Source organism: Aphelocoma coerulescens, chromosome 1, assembly GCF_041296385.1.
Source record: "Aphelocoma coerulescens isolate FSJ_1873_10779 chromosome 1, UR_Acoe_1.0, whole genome shotgun sequence".
In the NCBI taxonomy this organism is placed as follows: domain Eukaryota; kingdom Metazoa; phylum Chordata; class Aves; order Passeriformes; family Corvidae; genus Aphelocoma; species Aphelocoma coerulescens.
In genome coordinates, this window is record NC_091013.1 from 13,258,937 (window position 1) to 13,274,390 (window position 15,454).

The 15,454-nt window shown below is 36.9% G+C and overlaps 1 protein-coding gene across 7 annotated transcripts in view; it reads right to left on the reverse strand.

Moving 5' to 3' along the window:
* POLA1 (DNA polymerase alpha 1, catalytic subunit) overlaps positions 1-15,454 on the reverse strand; it is a 188,026-nt gene that overhangs the window by 26,664 nt on the left and 145,908 nt on the right. Inside the window, exon 37 of one of the 7 annotated variants that reach the window (XM_069034884.1) lies at positions 9,815-9,987. The exons of 5 other annotated variants lie outside the window; for them this stretch is intronic. In XM_069034884.1, the coding sequence (XP_068890985.1) occupies positions 9,971-9,987 (17 nt within the window). In that variant the 3' untranslated portion in view covers positions 9,815-9,970. Of the gene's footprint in view, positions 1-9,814; positions 9,988-10,515; positions 11,105-15,454 lie in introns of those variants that run through there. One more of the 7 variants, XM_069035051.1, reaches the window with a different exon arrangement.

The following is a 15,454-nucleotide window of genomic DNA, read 5'->3' on the forward strand; positions in this document are numbered from 1 at the left end:
GCTCCACTACTAGCATGCCAATACATTTGTTTTCTTCCCCCCACCCCCGAGGGAAGCATGCTTGCAGATCATCCCCTATTTGTGAAGTCAGCAATCCTGAACAGGGAATACAGGAGATATGCATTCAGCAGAACAATGGACATGAAACAAGGAAGCAGGTTACTTGGGTACCACAACATTAAGTACTTTCTGACAAAGACTGCATTAGCAGATGACAGGAGATTGAACACACAGCAAACAAAATGCTTTGTAGGTTTTTCTGTCCCTGATGTTGCAGCTGATCTGGAAGAGAATGTGCAGAGTCCCTCAGGCAGAGATAGCCTTTGATCTCAGTGCACTAACTTGATACACTTACAAATCTGTGAGTGCCTTTTGTCTTCTGCCCTCCCTAAAGGGGGTCTACAAGTAAAATAATGGATTATCTGAGGCTGCTCTAAGAAAATATATTTTAAAGGCCCTTCTAAAGTCAACTTTGTAAATGTGTATTTTCCTTTTTCATGCTTGACATTGAAGCAGAAGGAAGAAAGATTATGTGCTATGATCTGTAGAATATTAAACTCCTCCCCATGATAACTTTGTCTGGAGTTATCAAAATCCCTGTATTTACTGAATGTGAAAAAGCAGAGGTTGATGGAGCTGGCTTTTAACTGCTAGAATCTTTTGTGGGTAAAAAATAGCTATTAATAGATAACAACCATTCACCTTGAGGACTGCAAATTAATTTTCAAACGACCCAATACAAGAAGTTTAGTCTCTAGATTTGTCCCTTCTAAAAACAGTACCAGTGTAGAACTACAACCTCTGCTTCTCTACAAATAACCACAGAACAACAGCCTGCTCCTGTGACAGAAGCCAGAACTCTATTCTGAAAGTGATTTTTAACCGGTTGGTTTGCAGACCGCAAGACAGAATTTTCTGAAAGAGTGGTGGAACTTACATTGATTTGTCTCCTCATGGTTAGCATTCATGATGAGATGCCTTCTCCAGGGTCTTTACAATTAGCTATGTACACTTTAAAAGCAGGTTATTCTAGGATGCAGAAATGGTTTATTTCAGAACACACTCTTCTCACTTTGCTTTAGCCAGCAGAGGCTGTAACTGGAGAGGGATAAAGAAAACTACTTTCATGTTACTTTTCATTCTTTGGTGAGAAACATCGAGGTGACTGGAGTGCTGTACACATCAATTTTTCCCATTTGGCATCTAGCAGAGTTAACATGTTAACAATTTTTCCAGTAATACTGCTGTGTAGATCTGAACCAGTCACCACCCTGGACCTCCTTTATAATCAGCAAAACAAGGAGGCATCTCTCATGTGTGATCCACACCAGCCTAGTAGAGATGAGATCAACTGAGCCATGTCCTAGAACTGCCTAACTCTCCCCAAAATACAAAGGACCACAGCCTGACAAACTCACATACAAATGCTTGAAAACTGAGACCTTAAAGTGAGCAGTGATGAAGCACACTCCTTTGCAGGGAATTTTCTCCACCAGTGATATTTGGTGTGGAATGCCTGCTTTGCTTTACTGAGACAGAAAGGGAACTGCAAAGCCCCATTCCACACAGTATTTACAGACTCAACTACCTATATAACAAGGTAAGAAGTGTGTACACAACAAGCTGAACATGAACCAGCAACAGGCACTTGCAGAAAGAAGGCAACAGCACCCAGGGCTGCATCAGCCAGAGCATCACCAGCAGGTGCAGGGAGGTGACCCTTCTCCTTTGCTCAGACCTGGAGAGAAACATCTGGAGTGCTGAGTCCAGTGCTGGCTCTCTTTTATCAAAGGCAATGTATATCAGCTGAAAGATATGGGTGGCTTCTTACTATATAAAAGGCCTGTCACTGTGGTAATTTATATTATTTTTATAATTGGGATATATTGCTCTTTGCATTATAATGAAATATTTGATCTTCAGGCATTCCTTGGGCCTCTTTTAGCTAGGCACACTTGGGGACACAAAGTACCCACACTGTTGGAAAATTTTAAATGTAAAAATTTTTGTGTAAGTTCAACAGTACTTTTTTTCTTGAGTACTGTTTGTAGTTCCCAGTTTGAAAAGAATTTAATTCTTAAAATCAAAGTATATATATCCCAATCTGAATTATGCTAAGAACACGGTTTATCATAATAATGGACTTCATGAACACGCTATTCAACAGAAATACTGGCCTACTCCAGACATTTCAAAAACATCAGCTTGCAACTATTGAAGAAACTTCCCAAGAAGGATGTACTCCATCTGTAAAACAGCTGATTTCTGCAAATAAAGACTGCCTCCCAAATCATATTTTATGTTTAAAGGACAATGAAAAAGTTCTTCTTTGACACATACTTTTCCAGAGTCCTCACTGTACACATCCAGAACAAGATGATACAAAATTATCTGTTCTCAAACCAACCCAAGTCTAGAATTCTTTTAGAGATCACTAATCCCAATTTAAGGCTGGCCCTATGATTGTGCAACAGTTTTCAATAATACATACATTCAGATCTTATTTAACAATCCCCTAATCGAGAAAAACTTCTCATAGGGTAACAAGTGTAATGAAATCCACAGTTTAGGGAGCTCCTACTGGAAATGCAGGACCTGATTTTCACCACACCGGATTTGAACAACCCATAGAAATAAAGGCTACATTTTGCAGTGAACTATTTGACTGTCCAGCTGTACTGCAAATTAGTTTCATTTACTGTTGCCTCTATAAAACCCTTCAACGTTTCTGTTTCTCAGAGCTCCGTCCCACATTTTTCATACCGAGAATTTTGGGACTGTTTTTTGTCAAATTCACTTTACACATCTGTTCTGTTCTTTTTATGTCTTTATTCTTATTTTGCACTAATGCTCTTTCCTCATGTAGTTCAGAACAAGCATTTCTGATTTCCTTTACAAAATACAATCTCTTTAACAAAAAATTCCACATCAATCCCTGTGGCAATCTAATAAAATGTTACTTTAGTGTTAATATTTTGTTGGGCTCTTAATTACAGTACCAACACAGTGCCATAGTGCCATGGATTTGGATGAAAGTTCTTTACCTGTCTCTTAAGGATCAAAGACCAAACAAATAACCCACAGCCCTTTCCTTCCCCATGAAAGAGAAGTTTATAATTGCTATGTTACAAAAAATCCTCAACAACTCAAATCCCCTCAAAGTGCAACATTATTTCTGAAGCATAATGCTGCACCACCAATACTGTTTCCACAGTCAGGGTAGAGGCACACAGGCAAGTACCTGCAAGGTATCCTAACATATGAATGGGCAATGTAAGGCTTTACCATGTTAAAATTACCTTATCCTCTGGTAATCTGTGGTTATATCTTACCCTTCTTTCTTTTATCCTCATGAAATTTCTGCAAAGTCTGACTGTACTATCACCTTCCTTTCACATCTATTTTTTGGTGAAGGAATTGAACCCAAGAGCAGCCAAGGGCTTTTGTGACAGTAAAGCACCAGCACCTCGATGCCTGGAAGGACACGGATCTAAAATGTGCAGCAGGTGACACTGGATGCTGATGGCAGCAGGAAACTGAAAGCTATTTTGAAAGGATCTCTAAACAGTCTTTATTCAGTAAAAAAGTGTAAAGATGAGGGCTCCTGAAAGCCCAGAATACCTATTAGTTCTCAAGAATCTATCCTGATGATTGTATTTCCCCTTTAAAAAGCCATTAATAGAACTGGAAGAAGGAAAACCAGAATGCTCTAAAGGGAACTTACAGGAAAGATAGAGAGAGATTTTTTACAAGAGCATTTAGTGACAGGACAAAGGAGAACAGGTTCAAACTCAAAGACAGTAGGTTTAGATTAGATATTAGGAAGAAATTCTTTAGTGTGAGGTTGGTGACGCACTGCCACAGGTTGCCCACAGAAGCTGTGGATGTCTCATCCCTGGAAGTATTCAAGGCTGGGCTGGATGGAGCTCTGAGCAACCTAGTCCAGTGGAAGGTTCCCTGCCCATGGCAGTGAGGCTGGAGCTAGGTGATCTTCAAGATCCCTTCCAACCCAAACCATTCTGTGATTCTATGCTGGAAGAGCTGAGCAAACCCAGGACCTACATGAGTAGGAGAGTGGTTTTTGCCAGGGCAGCAGAGATGCCTGGAAATGGAGAAGGGTGGAGAGCAGCAGCCAGACACATCAGAGCTGCCTCAAAACCCACAGACACCACAGGCAAAAGTGGGTCCTGGAGAGACAGGTTAAAACAAAGCATATTTGTTGACCCTATGGGTCAGTGCAGCCTTAGCAGTCACTGTAGGACAGAGAACACATGTATGCATGAGAAATCGCTAGTGTTAAATGCTGTAACAGACCAAAAATGATACTTTTTGGTGTTTGGTAGAAAATACAGACATGCTCATATGTTAATAGACTAAACAGAGAAAGAAAATGCATGTTTTGTCTAAATAGGAGCTCCTGACTGAAATACTTATCTCCTTCAAAATTTGCCAAAACAATACAATAAACCAAAATGAAGCAAAGTCTTCAGATTGTATTCAAAAGTTCAAAAAGGCATGGACGCTTCATTGTAATTTCTGAATTTTATCAGAGTTCCTGTTTTTTGGAAACACTGAAAAATATTTTTAAGCTGTTGTGGTACCTGAAATAGGGCTTAAACTGGCAAACAGCTGATAAATCTTTGGAGAACAGAAACGCAAAAAAATAGAAATAGTGGTTTCAAACTTGTATCCAGACTTTCAGAAACTAAACCTTCAGATTAGAACCTCTGTTTCTTTCTCTTTTTTGTTAGACCAGAGAAGGGCAACAAAGCTGGCAAACAACTCCTGTGAGAAGCACCTGAGGGAGCTGGGGGTGTTCAGCCTGGAGAAAAGGAGGCTCAGGGGAGACCTCACTGCTCCCTACCATTCCCTGAAAGGAGGCTGTAGTCAGGTAGGGGTCAGCCTCTTCTCCCAGGTAACCGGCAACAGGACAAGGGGAAATGGCCTCAAGTTGCACCAATGGAGGTTTAGGTGGAATATTAGGAAAAACTTCTTCACTTGAAGAGTGGTTTAACACTGGAATAGGATGCCCAAAGACATGATGGAGTCACCATCCTCGAGAGTGCTCAAAAAACATGTGGCACTTGTTTCCAACCAAGAAGCTACACTTTAGATCTCTTAAATTAAGTAATATTTGAAACAACTGAATTATGTCTCAAGTTATCATGACATCACATTCATGATAACCAATTTAAAACCCATTAATTCCTGTACAATACAAAATTTAAAGTATGAAATAGTAAAAATATTTCACACCATGTTCCTGGTTACTATACTTTACCATTACTCTTCAAAACCATGGCAGTTAATGCTCTTAGTATGTTAACTATATTGGTTTTGGTCACTCGCCACTATTTTTCATTAAGTATGTTTAAACTACAAGCTCAGCTCTATCAAAAAAAACCAAAACCATGGGGTCCCTTTAATGCTTTTTTGCCCTCTCCCACGGCTACATAACAGAATATCAAAATATTAACCTGACAAATGTCCTACTGTTAGTTTATGGAATATATATCATCACATTAGAAATATAAAACAATACCATAACTAGCTAAATATTTTAATTCCAAGTCTGCAAAATTCTACTAATGTCAAATATTATTTGCTTTTATAATATAAATAAACTAGCTTAGGCTGTCACTCACCTCTTATAATTCATTTTTTGTTTTGTCTTACTGCATGCATCTCTCACAAAGTGAAAAATGTCTATTTAAAGATAAGTGGAAATACTACAGTACGTAACGTTTTCATGTCAAAATAATTACATTATTATATTCTGAGTTAAATAATATAAGATAGGAAAATATTTTGATATGCATTTAACAGTTGTAATCCTTGCAGGATCAAATCAACTTCTTCAAAACCTATTTCTGCCAGATAAAAACAAAGAGCTCCCTAACCTGACCAGCTGCCCCTCGCACCCATCTCAGTCCCCTCCCAGAAGAAGGACAAGCCAGGACAGAAGAACATCCTGCTGAGATTTTTTTTTAAAGGCTGAGTCATGTTTTGGCCTGTCAAAGGCGACTAATCTGTTCTCAAAAGCCAATTACATTAGACTGAAACACGAAATTTGGTAGTTGGATTGTTAGAATGAGATCAACCTCAAAATAACTACAAAGGTCACAGAGTGAGTGCAGCTTTGCTGAGAGAGGGACTTGAAAACTGCCAGTGGAGGCTCTGCCCACGACATGAAGAGGTATTTCTTTTCTGGAATATGTACTCCAAACACTGTCTTGTGCATTCCTTATTTTCAAGGCAGCAACATCCATGGTTTCAAGTGTTCAATTGCCCCTGCTCCTCCAGAAATATGTCAATCAGGATTGGTTGATACCACCACAATTTTCTGATGGAGAGATGGCAAAAATGTAATACTCCTTTATGGAAGGCAGTATTTTTTTATTTTAATAAACCAAATTTAAGCTGCATTTAGACACTTCTTTGTCTTGTGCTGCATTTTTATCCATATATCATGCACCATTTTTGTGTCCCCTATGGAATAAAACAAACATTTTCCATTATGCTATTCTCTACATGACTTACTAGTCCCTAATAAAAAGAACAGCTTACCTCCATCCATTTCTTAGAAAAAAGAGCATAACTATATTTTCATAATGAATTTGATAGAAATCCTTTGTTTGTTGAGGATACAGGAAGATATTTCAAAAGAAATGTCTCCTGTGCAGTTATTATACTTCAGTGAGTATAATAATTAACATAATTTTATTTGCAGCAATAATTTAAATCTTGGAGATAAAATAGGCTCTGGTTTTCACAAATAATGACTCCATGTGTTTCTTTTAATGATCAATATAATTTAAACTGGTTTGGAGACAAATTCTCCTTAGGACTCATACGTAGGAGATGTGAGTTGAGGTAATTACATTTAACATCAAGAAGATGACATATTCACATCAACTGCAAACCCAGGCCAAATCTGGGAGCTAAGAATAGCTTTTGGCAAGTATACAATGAAACAGTTGCCTTATGCAACAAGCACAGAAAAATTACACTCTGATACATGTGCAACACAGTATTAAGTCTTGAGGTGTTCCAAAGAAATTTCAGTATTCCAGGACCCCCTTTTCTTCATGTTTCTTTTTCACCATTTCCCTTCTGACATAGATTACAATCTTCTTCTTACTTTTTTTAGTATTACAAACAATAATCACTTTGTAAAAAATTATCCCTTCATATTAATTCTGCTTTCTGTTACTGGAAGTATTTTTCTTTTTGGTGATTTTAATACTGTGACATAATAAATAAATGCTTGCTGTCATAATGCATGTGAGAAAAAGCTTTGTATCTCTGATGCCATTTTGAAACATCACAGTGTTACAGAATGAAAAAAGATCACCAAATCTAACTCTTTACAGTACTCTTTTCATTCAAACTACTAAAGGTAGCACGATTTAACATATAGAAAATATAGTTACTATCTTCTTTTAATATAGCACCCAGGTAAAAGAACCATATATTGTCCTGAGTACTAATTTTGCTTTTCTATAACATGCAGTAAAATGTTTTTGGTTTCAAAGTGCATGATTAGACAAATTTATAATCAAGTATGTACCACAGTAAGTAATAAAAAAACATACAGACATAAGTGTATATCAATACAGGAAAACAATTTTTTCAAAAGCAGTTTTATGCAATAAATGAAATCTTTGGACCTTGAGAAATCAGCTACATTCCCTTTATCTTTTGTGGAGTCAAGCTTTCACTCCACATACATATGGCCATGAACAAACTTTCTCAAACATCTTTATACCTGACACTAAACACCTGAACCAGACACCCTCAACCAGAATACAAACAATGTCACAAAGGTGTTCACTCAAACCATGCAACTTTCTGGATGTTCAGCTACAGAGTCTTTAAATTTAAAGACATAAGGTATCAATGGCAAAAATTAAGAGGCTCTAAATTTGCAGGCAACACAGTTGAGTTCTCCAACCTCCTATCAAGGCAAGTCATAATTAAAGACATGGAAGTCCTTCCACAACCCTGTCAAACTGTACTGCCCGTGAGGAAGGGGAAAAAAGAGGGCTGGTGTTAAGTACAACACTGCACACCATCTTCAGTAGGTCACTGGTCTTTTAAATAATCTCTACTGAACAAATAAGATTTCAGAAAGTTTTTAGTAGATAATTACACTTCCTGATTTTGTAATTAGTGGAACTACATGTAATTACATAATAATTATGACGGTAATTACGTAATTAAGATGTATAATTATGTAGTAAAAAACATTATGGAAATAAAAGCCATCAACTGTATAAGCACAATACATTTTTAAAAATAAATTCTGTATCATCTGTTTAAAGCTACCATTTTCCTCAAAATATCAAAGTGATTATCAGCCATCACTGGCAAGTTCTAAAATACATTTCATGTGAGACTTAAAAATCATACAGATAATTGTATCTTTTTAAAAATCTCTTTAAGCCTTAGCTTTACATTATCTTTCTAATGTCTAGGCACACATATACTGAATGCACTCTACAGAGTTAAATTGTTTACATTTATATTTCAAATTTCTACTAAAATAATTTTTTAAAAATTAGCATCAATGTCAGAATTCTGGTATCTGAAATACAGGAATTTATTACTTTTTCTTAGTACAGTCAGTTCCACAAAACTTTTGGGTCTTCTAAAAGGAAAAACATGCTGGTCTTGCACTTTCCTCGATAGAAAAGAGCAAACTGCTGTGAGAAGCACTAGTCACTAAAACGTCATTTCTGACTTGGAGTGAACAACAGCAGAACTGACCCCCATCAAAAAAAACAACCCCAGACTTTACTAAGGAGATGAAACCAGAAGGACAAAGGTCTCTATAATAAAAATGTCAGTGTTTCAGACAAAAAAGAAACAGTGAAGAAAAAACTGCTTCAGAAATATTTTCTGTTTAGAGAAACTCACAAGAGAACTGATAAAGGAGGAGGCAGATGACACCAGACAGACGATGCCATTGCATGGGTTAGAGATAACAAGCTGGCCTGCATCTACTCATACATCAGTAGGAAAAAAATCCTGAAGTGCAAATGAGAAGATATTTCTGTTCACTTTTTTCCACATAGAAAAACAACCCAAACCCTATCAGTAGCAGCAGGATATTTATTTGAAGAGGTCAAATAAGCATTCCAATTTGAGGAGTCAGAAATTAGCTAAGGCACTCCTTCATCCCATCTGCAACATTAATACAATGTGCAAGGAAAAGAAGTCTTCCTTAATCAAAACCATTTTATTAGTGGTCTGGGCCACAGTAAATGCACTCCTCTCAAGCCATAGATTCTCCACATTGTCGACATATTATAACTGTTTTAACTCATTATTTCTATTTATCTCCTTCACAACTAGAAGAAACAACAACTCCAAGAGAGGCGTTGAACCCATTGTGTTTTGTGCTTAGAGAAAGGGTTATAGAAATGTAAAGTGTTAATCAGGTTTATTTAGATTTTGTAGGTTTAACAAAAAGACAACATGAACAGAAATAGAGTGGAGAAAACATTACACTTAAGATCTTAAAAATGTCCAAGTGGCAATAAAAAAAGGCAAGACCATTAGGGGAGGATGACTTAAGATTTAAAGATAATCTAACTGCCCGTACATTACTTCAAAAGGCTCAGAAAACCTATTGCAAAGAATTTTCAGTAGTTTTTGCTTTCAAAGAAAGTTAAGATTTAAAAATACTCAAGAAATAGTGACCCAAATTTAAAAAAAATTTCACAAGTCTTCCTCTTCAAAACAATATATTAAGGAAAAATGAACAAGTGCTTTTGAAGAAAGACTCAGATTAAATTCTTGAGAATTATTATTTTACAGTCTCTTCAAAACAACATGATTGGAAGACAAAGTACTTGACAGCAAATGTGAAGAGGAGCTTTTGTTTTCTTGGATGTAGAGATCACTACAGTGAACTGATGTCTTAGTGATGGTGTCTGGAGATGTGATACCATCAGAAATGTTTTGTTTATTGAACTGCACCCTCTGAAAAGAGATTAGGCCAGGTTTCAGCTGCTGCCATCTTACAAATAAGTGCACACACACATATACACCTCGGTAATTTATACAATCTCTCCTTATCATCCACTAGAATGCACGTGCAGAAAACTACATCCCCTTTCTTATCTATTGCAACAAGTACTTTGCTTAGTCTTCTGTCTGTACAATGACAAAAATGTGGCAAATTGTTCTGATTTACAAAAAGTCTTCCATTTAAAAAAAAAAAAAATCATTTCAACCTGCTACTTGACACACCAAGTTATGAACATACTGAGGAAAACCACTCACCACTGAACTGACAGGATTCACACAAATATTCAGAGCTGATTTTTTTACATCTAGGTCTAACAGCCCAGGAGAGTTTTTTTCCCAACATAATTTTTCAGTTTATTCATCCATAAAGTAAACTAGGGATTTTTGATGTTTGCATGGAAGGGTGGAGTGAGGTGCACACAAAAAGCTGTAATAAAAGTGTGAAAACATCCTCTGAATATGCATTTGGTTTTACAAAACTGCAGCCTGTAAGTATATGATCAAAACAATTACATTCTATTTCCACAAAGTGGCATATACTTCAAAGAGGTAGGTCTTCCTAATACACAGGAATACTTAACTGCTTTTCCCAAAGTTATCTTCCTGCCATCCTCGTTTTCTTCTGCTTATCCATTAAGAGGATATGCTGAGACTTTTCAGAATCAAACAGCCATGGGCTCAATGGCTGAATATACTCAGGGAAAGAGTCCACCACAGCAGCTTTCCAATTTCTGTCTCTGAAATACTTAAATGTCTTTCAAACAACATTTGTGACCTTCCCTCTCTGAGAAATGGGACAGCTGAAAGGCAGTATTGGCAGATGTGGCAGCCCCTTTCATGGTACAGAAAAAATCCTATGATCAGGATCCTATTTCTCCAAAAAGATCACAGCACCATAAGAAACCTCAGCGATACCAATGCATTGTGAATAAGGAGACTGCAGCATCCTTATCTTCTATTTGATGCCAGATAATGTCAGGGGAAACTGAACTGGAGATATCCGTGCAAGGCACAGTAGTTGTAGTGACTTTATGGGGGCTCCATTTCACTTTCAGAGGTTTTCATTTTACTGTGGTAGAAGCAAAACAAAAACAGTAGTATCTTTGAATATTTAGCAATACCAATGTTTGAATGGAATAATGATACAAAGATTACTACACTCTATTTTGATCTCCTGATGACATAGCCATAAAAATACATTGGTTTCCATTCTGAAGTTAAGGCACACACAGTGAGCATACTCCTGTATTTAAGCCTCAAGTGTCCAAAATCACTGATAGTTGACCCATCCTTTTTCATCTGTATGAAGGATGCTACTATTTTGCTACTCCTGCTGCTTTTTACTGCTCTGCTTGCTCAAAGTAGCAATGTCTGATCACACTCACAATCCAGCTTCAAAAAACTGTCAGAAAGTGCTGAAAATGTGTTGAGTATGTATATATATATGTATGTTGTGAGTATATATACTCACAACAGAGCATTTTGTCCCTTTTCAGATTAAAAAAATAATTCAGAACAAACAGCCCTTCTAGTATTACTGGTATCTTAAATCAGGGGTTTGGGCATAGCAGTGTTAAAAATTCAACTGGTTTTAAACCTAATACTAATTGTGCAACAGTTCCTAGTTTAGAAAGACAGTCAAGAATTTCCAGAATTTCATTTTTTGTAGTATAAGAACCTTGCACTGTATCACGGTGTTAACCTATTAAATTATACCATCATAACAGACCTTAAACTTCCAGAGGAAAAGAAACATTGGTTTGGAGGATAAATGCTAGTATTAATAAATAATAGGACAAAAGACCCATAACTCTATCATCCAGATATTCCTGGGTGGAATAACTGACAGCTAACTTTACCAGTCACTGAAACGAGAAAACATCACATAAACCAATCAGTTTATTCTTGATTCTTACAGGAAAAAGATGGAACAATAACTATCTAATGATTACAGTAGATCCCAAATGAAACATGAGTGAATGATGTTTTTGTTTATACCACGCTGGTATAAATAAGCAGAAGAAGAGTCTGCAAAAGATATTAATTAATCCTTCTGCCGTATTCCTCTGTGGTAGGCCTGACCCACTGAGGGTCTACAAAAAATGAAAAAAAAAACCCCAAACAAAAAGCCAACAACCAAATACGCAGAGAGAAGTGAAAAACTCTCCTGCTGTTCCTCCACAAAACAGGTTAGTAGTTGAAAGAGACTTAGAATACAGCACTGCATGTTTTAAATATATAAAACTCTCCAAGAGAACAGTGTATCCCCCATCATGCACAGAATAAGCTTCAGAAAGCAAAATTCGCCTCAGATACCAAGATCAGCTCTCTACACTTAGTACAGTGACCACACCAAACACCACAAGAAACTGGTTGTACAACTTGCCAAGTTGTAGAACCTGCATTGACAGAGATTTTTTAAATTTAGCCCATCTGTAAAAAGTAGGCTGTGGTATTGATCCTCTAGTAGGGAAAGGAAGCAGCTTGGACATCTTTCTGAACTCCTACTGATTTCACAATTATTATCTTAGATTCCATTTCATGGGCCTTCAGTGTAAATAGCTGAACAAACAAAACCTGCTCTGTAATTAAGGTTCTGTATTTTGAAGAGGCAAGAACAGAAAATGCAAGTGAACTAGTAGTAAGATCTCAAGGTCCTGAATGAGACAAAACATGAATGCGTTCAAACTACAGTGGAAACAGATTGAAGATATAAATCTCTAGCCATCAAAGTATTTTTCTTTTTATAGAACAACACTCCAAGATAAATAACAACTAAAGCTGCTAGTAGGAATAAACAGAATCTACGAAAAAGAAGAAGAACAGGTGTTTAAAAATTCAGGAAAAATGGCAGCAAGAGGTAGAAACAACAAAAGTTCATGCAATTTGGTCTTCAAGAAACAATGACCCAAAACAAAGCAAAAAACCTCCCCAAACCAAAATCAAAACAGCAGTCGAGCAGTGGTTTAGTCACATGAAAAGAGGAGACTGAAAATACCAAAGATGTACAAAACCTACATTTAAATTTTGCCACCCTTTTTGATAAAGGCAATGATTCTGATCACACATCAAAGACAGAATGGCTTGTGAATGATTGCATGGGAACAAAATCTTTTTGTTCCAAGGGAAAATAAACACATGCTTCATGTTATAAAGGGGAGTTCACTAGGTTTCCATTTCAGACCTACTACAAAAATGGTACATGAAAATGATTTAATCCTACACAGTTTAACATGAAATGTATCAAATCACTAACATACCTTACTAGAAAACAGAGAACACTGGTACATATAAAATAAAAAGGTGGCACAAACAGCCACAGACAATTATCGTCAAATTCTGCATATATTGTAGGAAGGTATCTTCCTCCCAAAAGAGATCTGAAAAATGAGACAGAATTTTATGGGTTTACCATACGCACATAGCCAATTGCTCTGAAGAGAATTAACTGTTAAAGGAAAATTAAGAGTTTCAATTTATCTGGCCTTGACACCTGCTGCAACACCAAGACTGAAATCACTGGCTCGCTGAAGAAGATAATACAATAATTTTCAAACAGCTATGAAAAAGAGAAAAATACATCATGCTGAAAGGTTAACTGTCCAAGAGAAAAAAGTCCTAGCAGAATTCTTACAATTCCTTAAGAATTACTCTCAAAACTAATTTTATTGAACTTAGCGGTCAGGGTCCAAGAAACATTTTCCCATTAAAACAGAAGGTGGTAAATTATGTGAATTCAGAAGCCACCATACTATTTTTTAAGAGAATTTATTAACCTTGAAGTCTAATATTACAAATGGGATTAAGCAGTCAAAAATTAATGAAACCAGGAAAATTAAGTAAAACAAGTGGCATGAACCTGAGATATGAATAAACCCATGATTCTGAAATGACAGGAGGAAAAAAAACCCTTTCAAACATCAGGATTACTATGATTACTTCACTACAAGTTAATGATATGAATAGCTATCAACAGGATGTAGGTGGCTCAAGAAAGCATCAGCAAATATAATTCCAGAAAATGTACCAGACCCAGTGAACAAGACACTGGAGAGATACCATCTAAAATACCACATCATTTCTAGTTTCTCATACTCCAAAGATTAATTCAGCCTAGAAAAGACCACACACAAAGGTGCTAAGAGGAAGAATCGTACAGCAGAGAGACCAATTCTTATTAAAGAAAGCTAAGAGTCTCTGCCTTAGTTGCAAAACAAAGATGTTCCCACAATTTCCAAAGGCATAGCAGAGAACATCAGGGAACTAAAATAAATAAACATTTAGTGAATGGCCATAAACTAGCCACAAACAAGTTAGAACATGAAAATTTTAGTGACTTTTCAGTCACCACAGGAGAATCACCACTCACAAGTTTCCAAATGAAGTTCCAGAAACTTGCAGTCCTGAAAAATGCAGTGGAATGCTGCAGCAGGGGATTGGATGTCATCACCCATGAAGTGTTTTCTACTCTTATGTCCTTCTATTGGGCGAGAGATCTACACACAATTTGGTTTCAGCCACCAGTAGCATCCACTCCATGACATTCCTTCAGTACATCTACAGGGCTGTATTAGACTGACACAGCTACACACTGTGACTTCTTTAGATGTACAAAGCCATTATGAAGTGCAGCCATCAGAGTGAGTTCATTGACTTAGAGGGATCAGAGAGAGGAAACAAGAACTTCTACAAGAAGAAACATAAGTACAACAGGCCAAAAGCAGCCTGTTTGCTTATTTGAGCAGTTTTTTGCTAAGAGCTTTTTTTACGCTATTTTTATTTCCATACATTGTTTATCAAAACAACGTTTAGAAACACTGAGTTTTATTTAATCTCTTTTCACCCCCCAGCAACCTAACTGCAGATGCAGGGCAAGGGTGGGGATGATTTTGACAGCAGAGCAGCCATCAGAACACAGTCCCAACAGCAGCACCTTTTCCTCACAGGCACCTCCAGATCCACAGAGGACACAGCCAAGTGCTCTCTGTGGACAACACGCTTCAGTGGTGGGACCCAAACATGTCTTTTTTTCAGAATTCCAAGCATTAGCCCACTCTCAGAAATACTTTTCTGTCAGCTTGAAAATCACTTAGCTGCATAAAACCCATTGATCCGTTACAGCTTAGAAATGTTTTAGTTCAGAAATGTTATGGTAATTGGGAGAAGAGGAAAAAATTTTCCTAAGATCAGGTTAATCTGTATTGTATTTAAGAGAGGTTTGTAGACAGTTGGCATTACTGCTTTTCTTGTGCCCTCATTCTTCTCCCTGATAAAAAGTGTCTCTCCAATGCTAACAGTTGAATGTAAGTTTTAATTATGTACACATACGTTTTAATTAATCTGTTTTCTGAAGCTCACATGTACTTCAAGCAAAGAGATTGCTCTAAGGGTGTAACACACAAGAAAAGCACATTTTCCA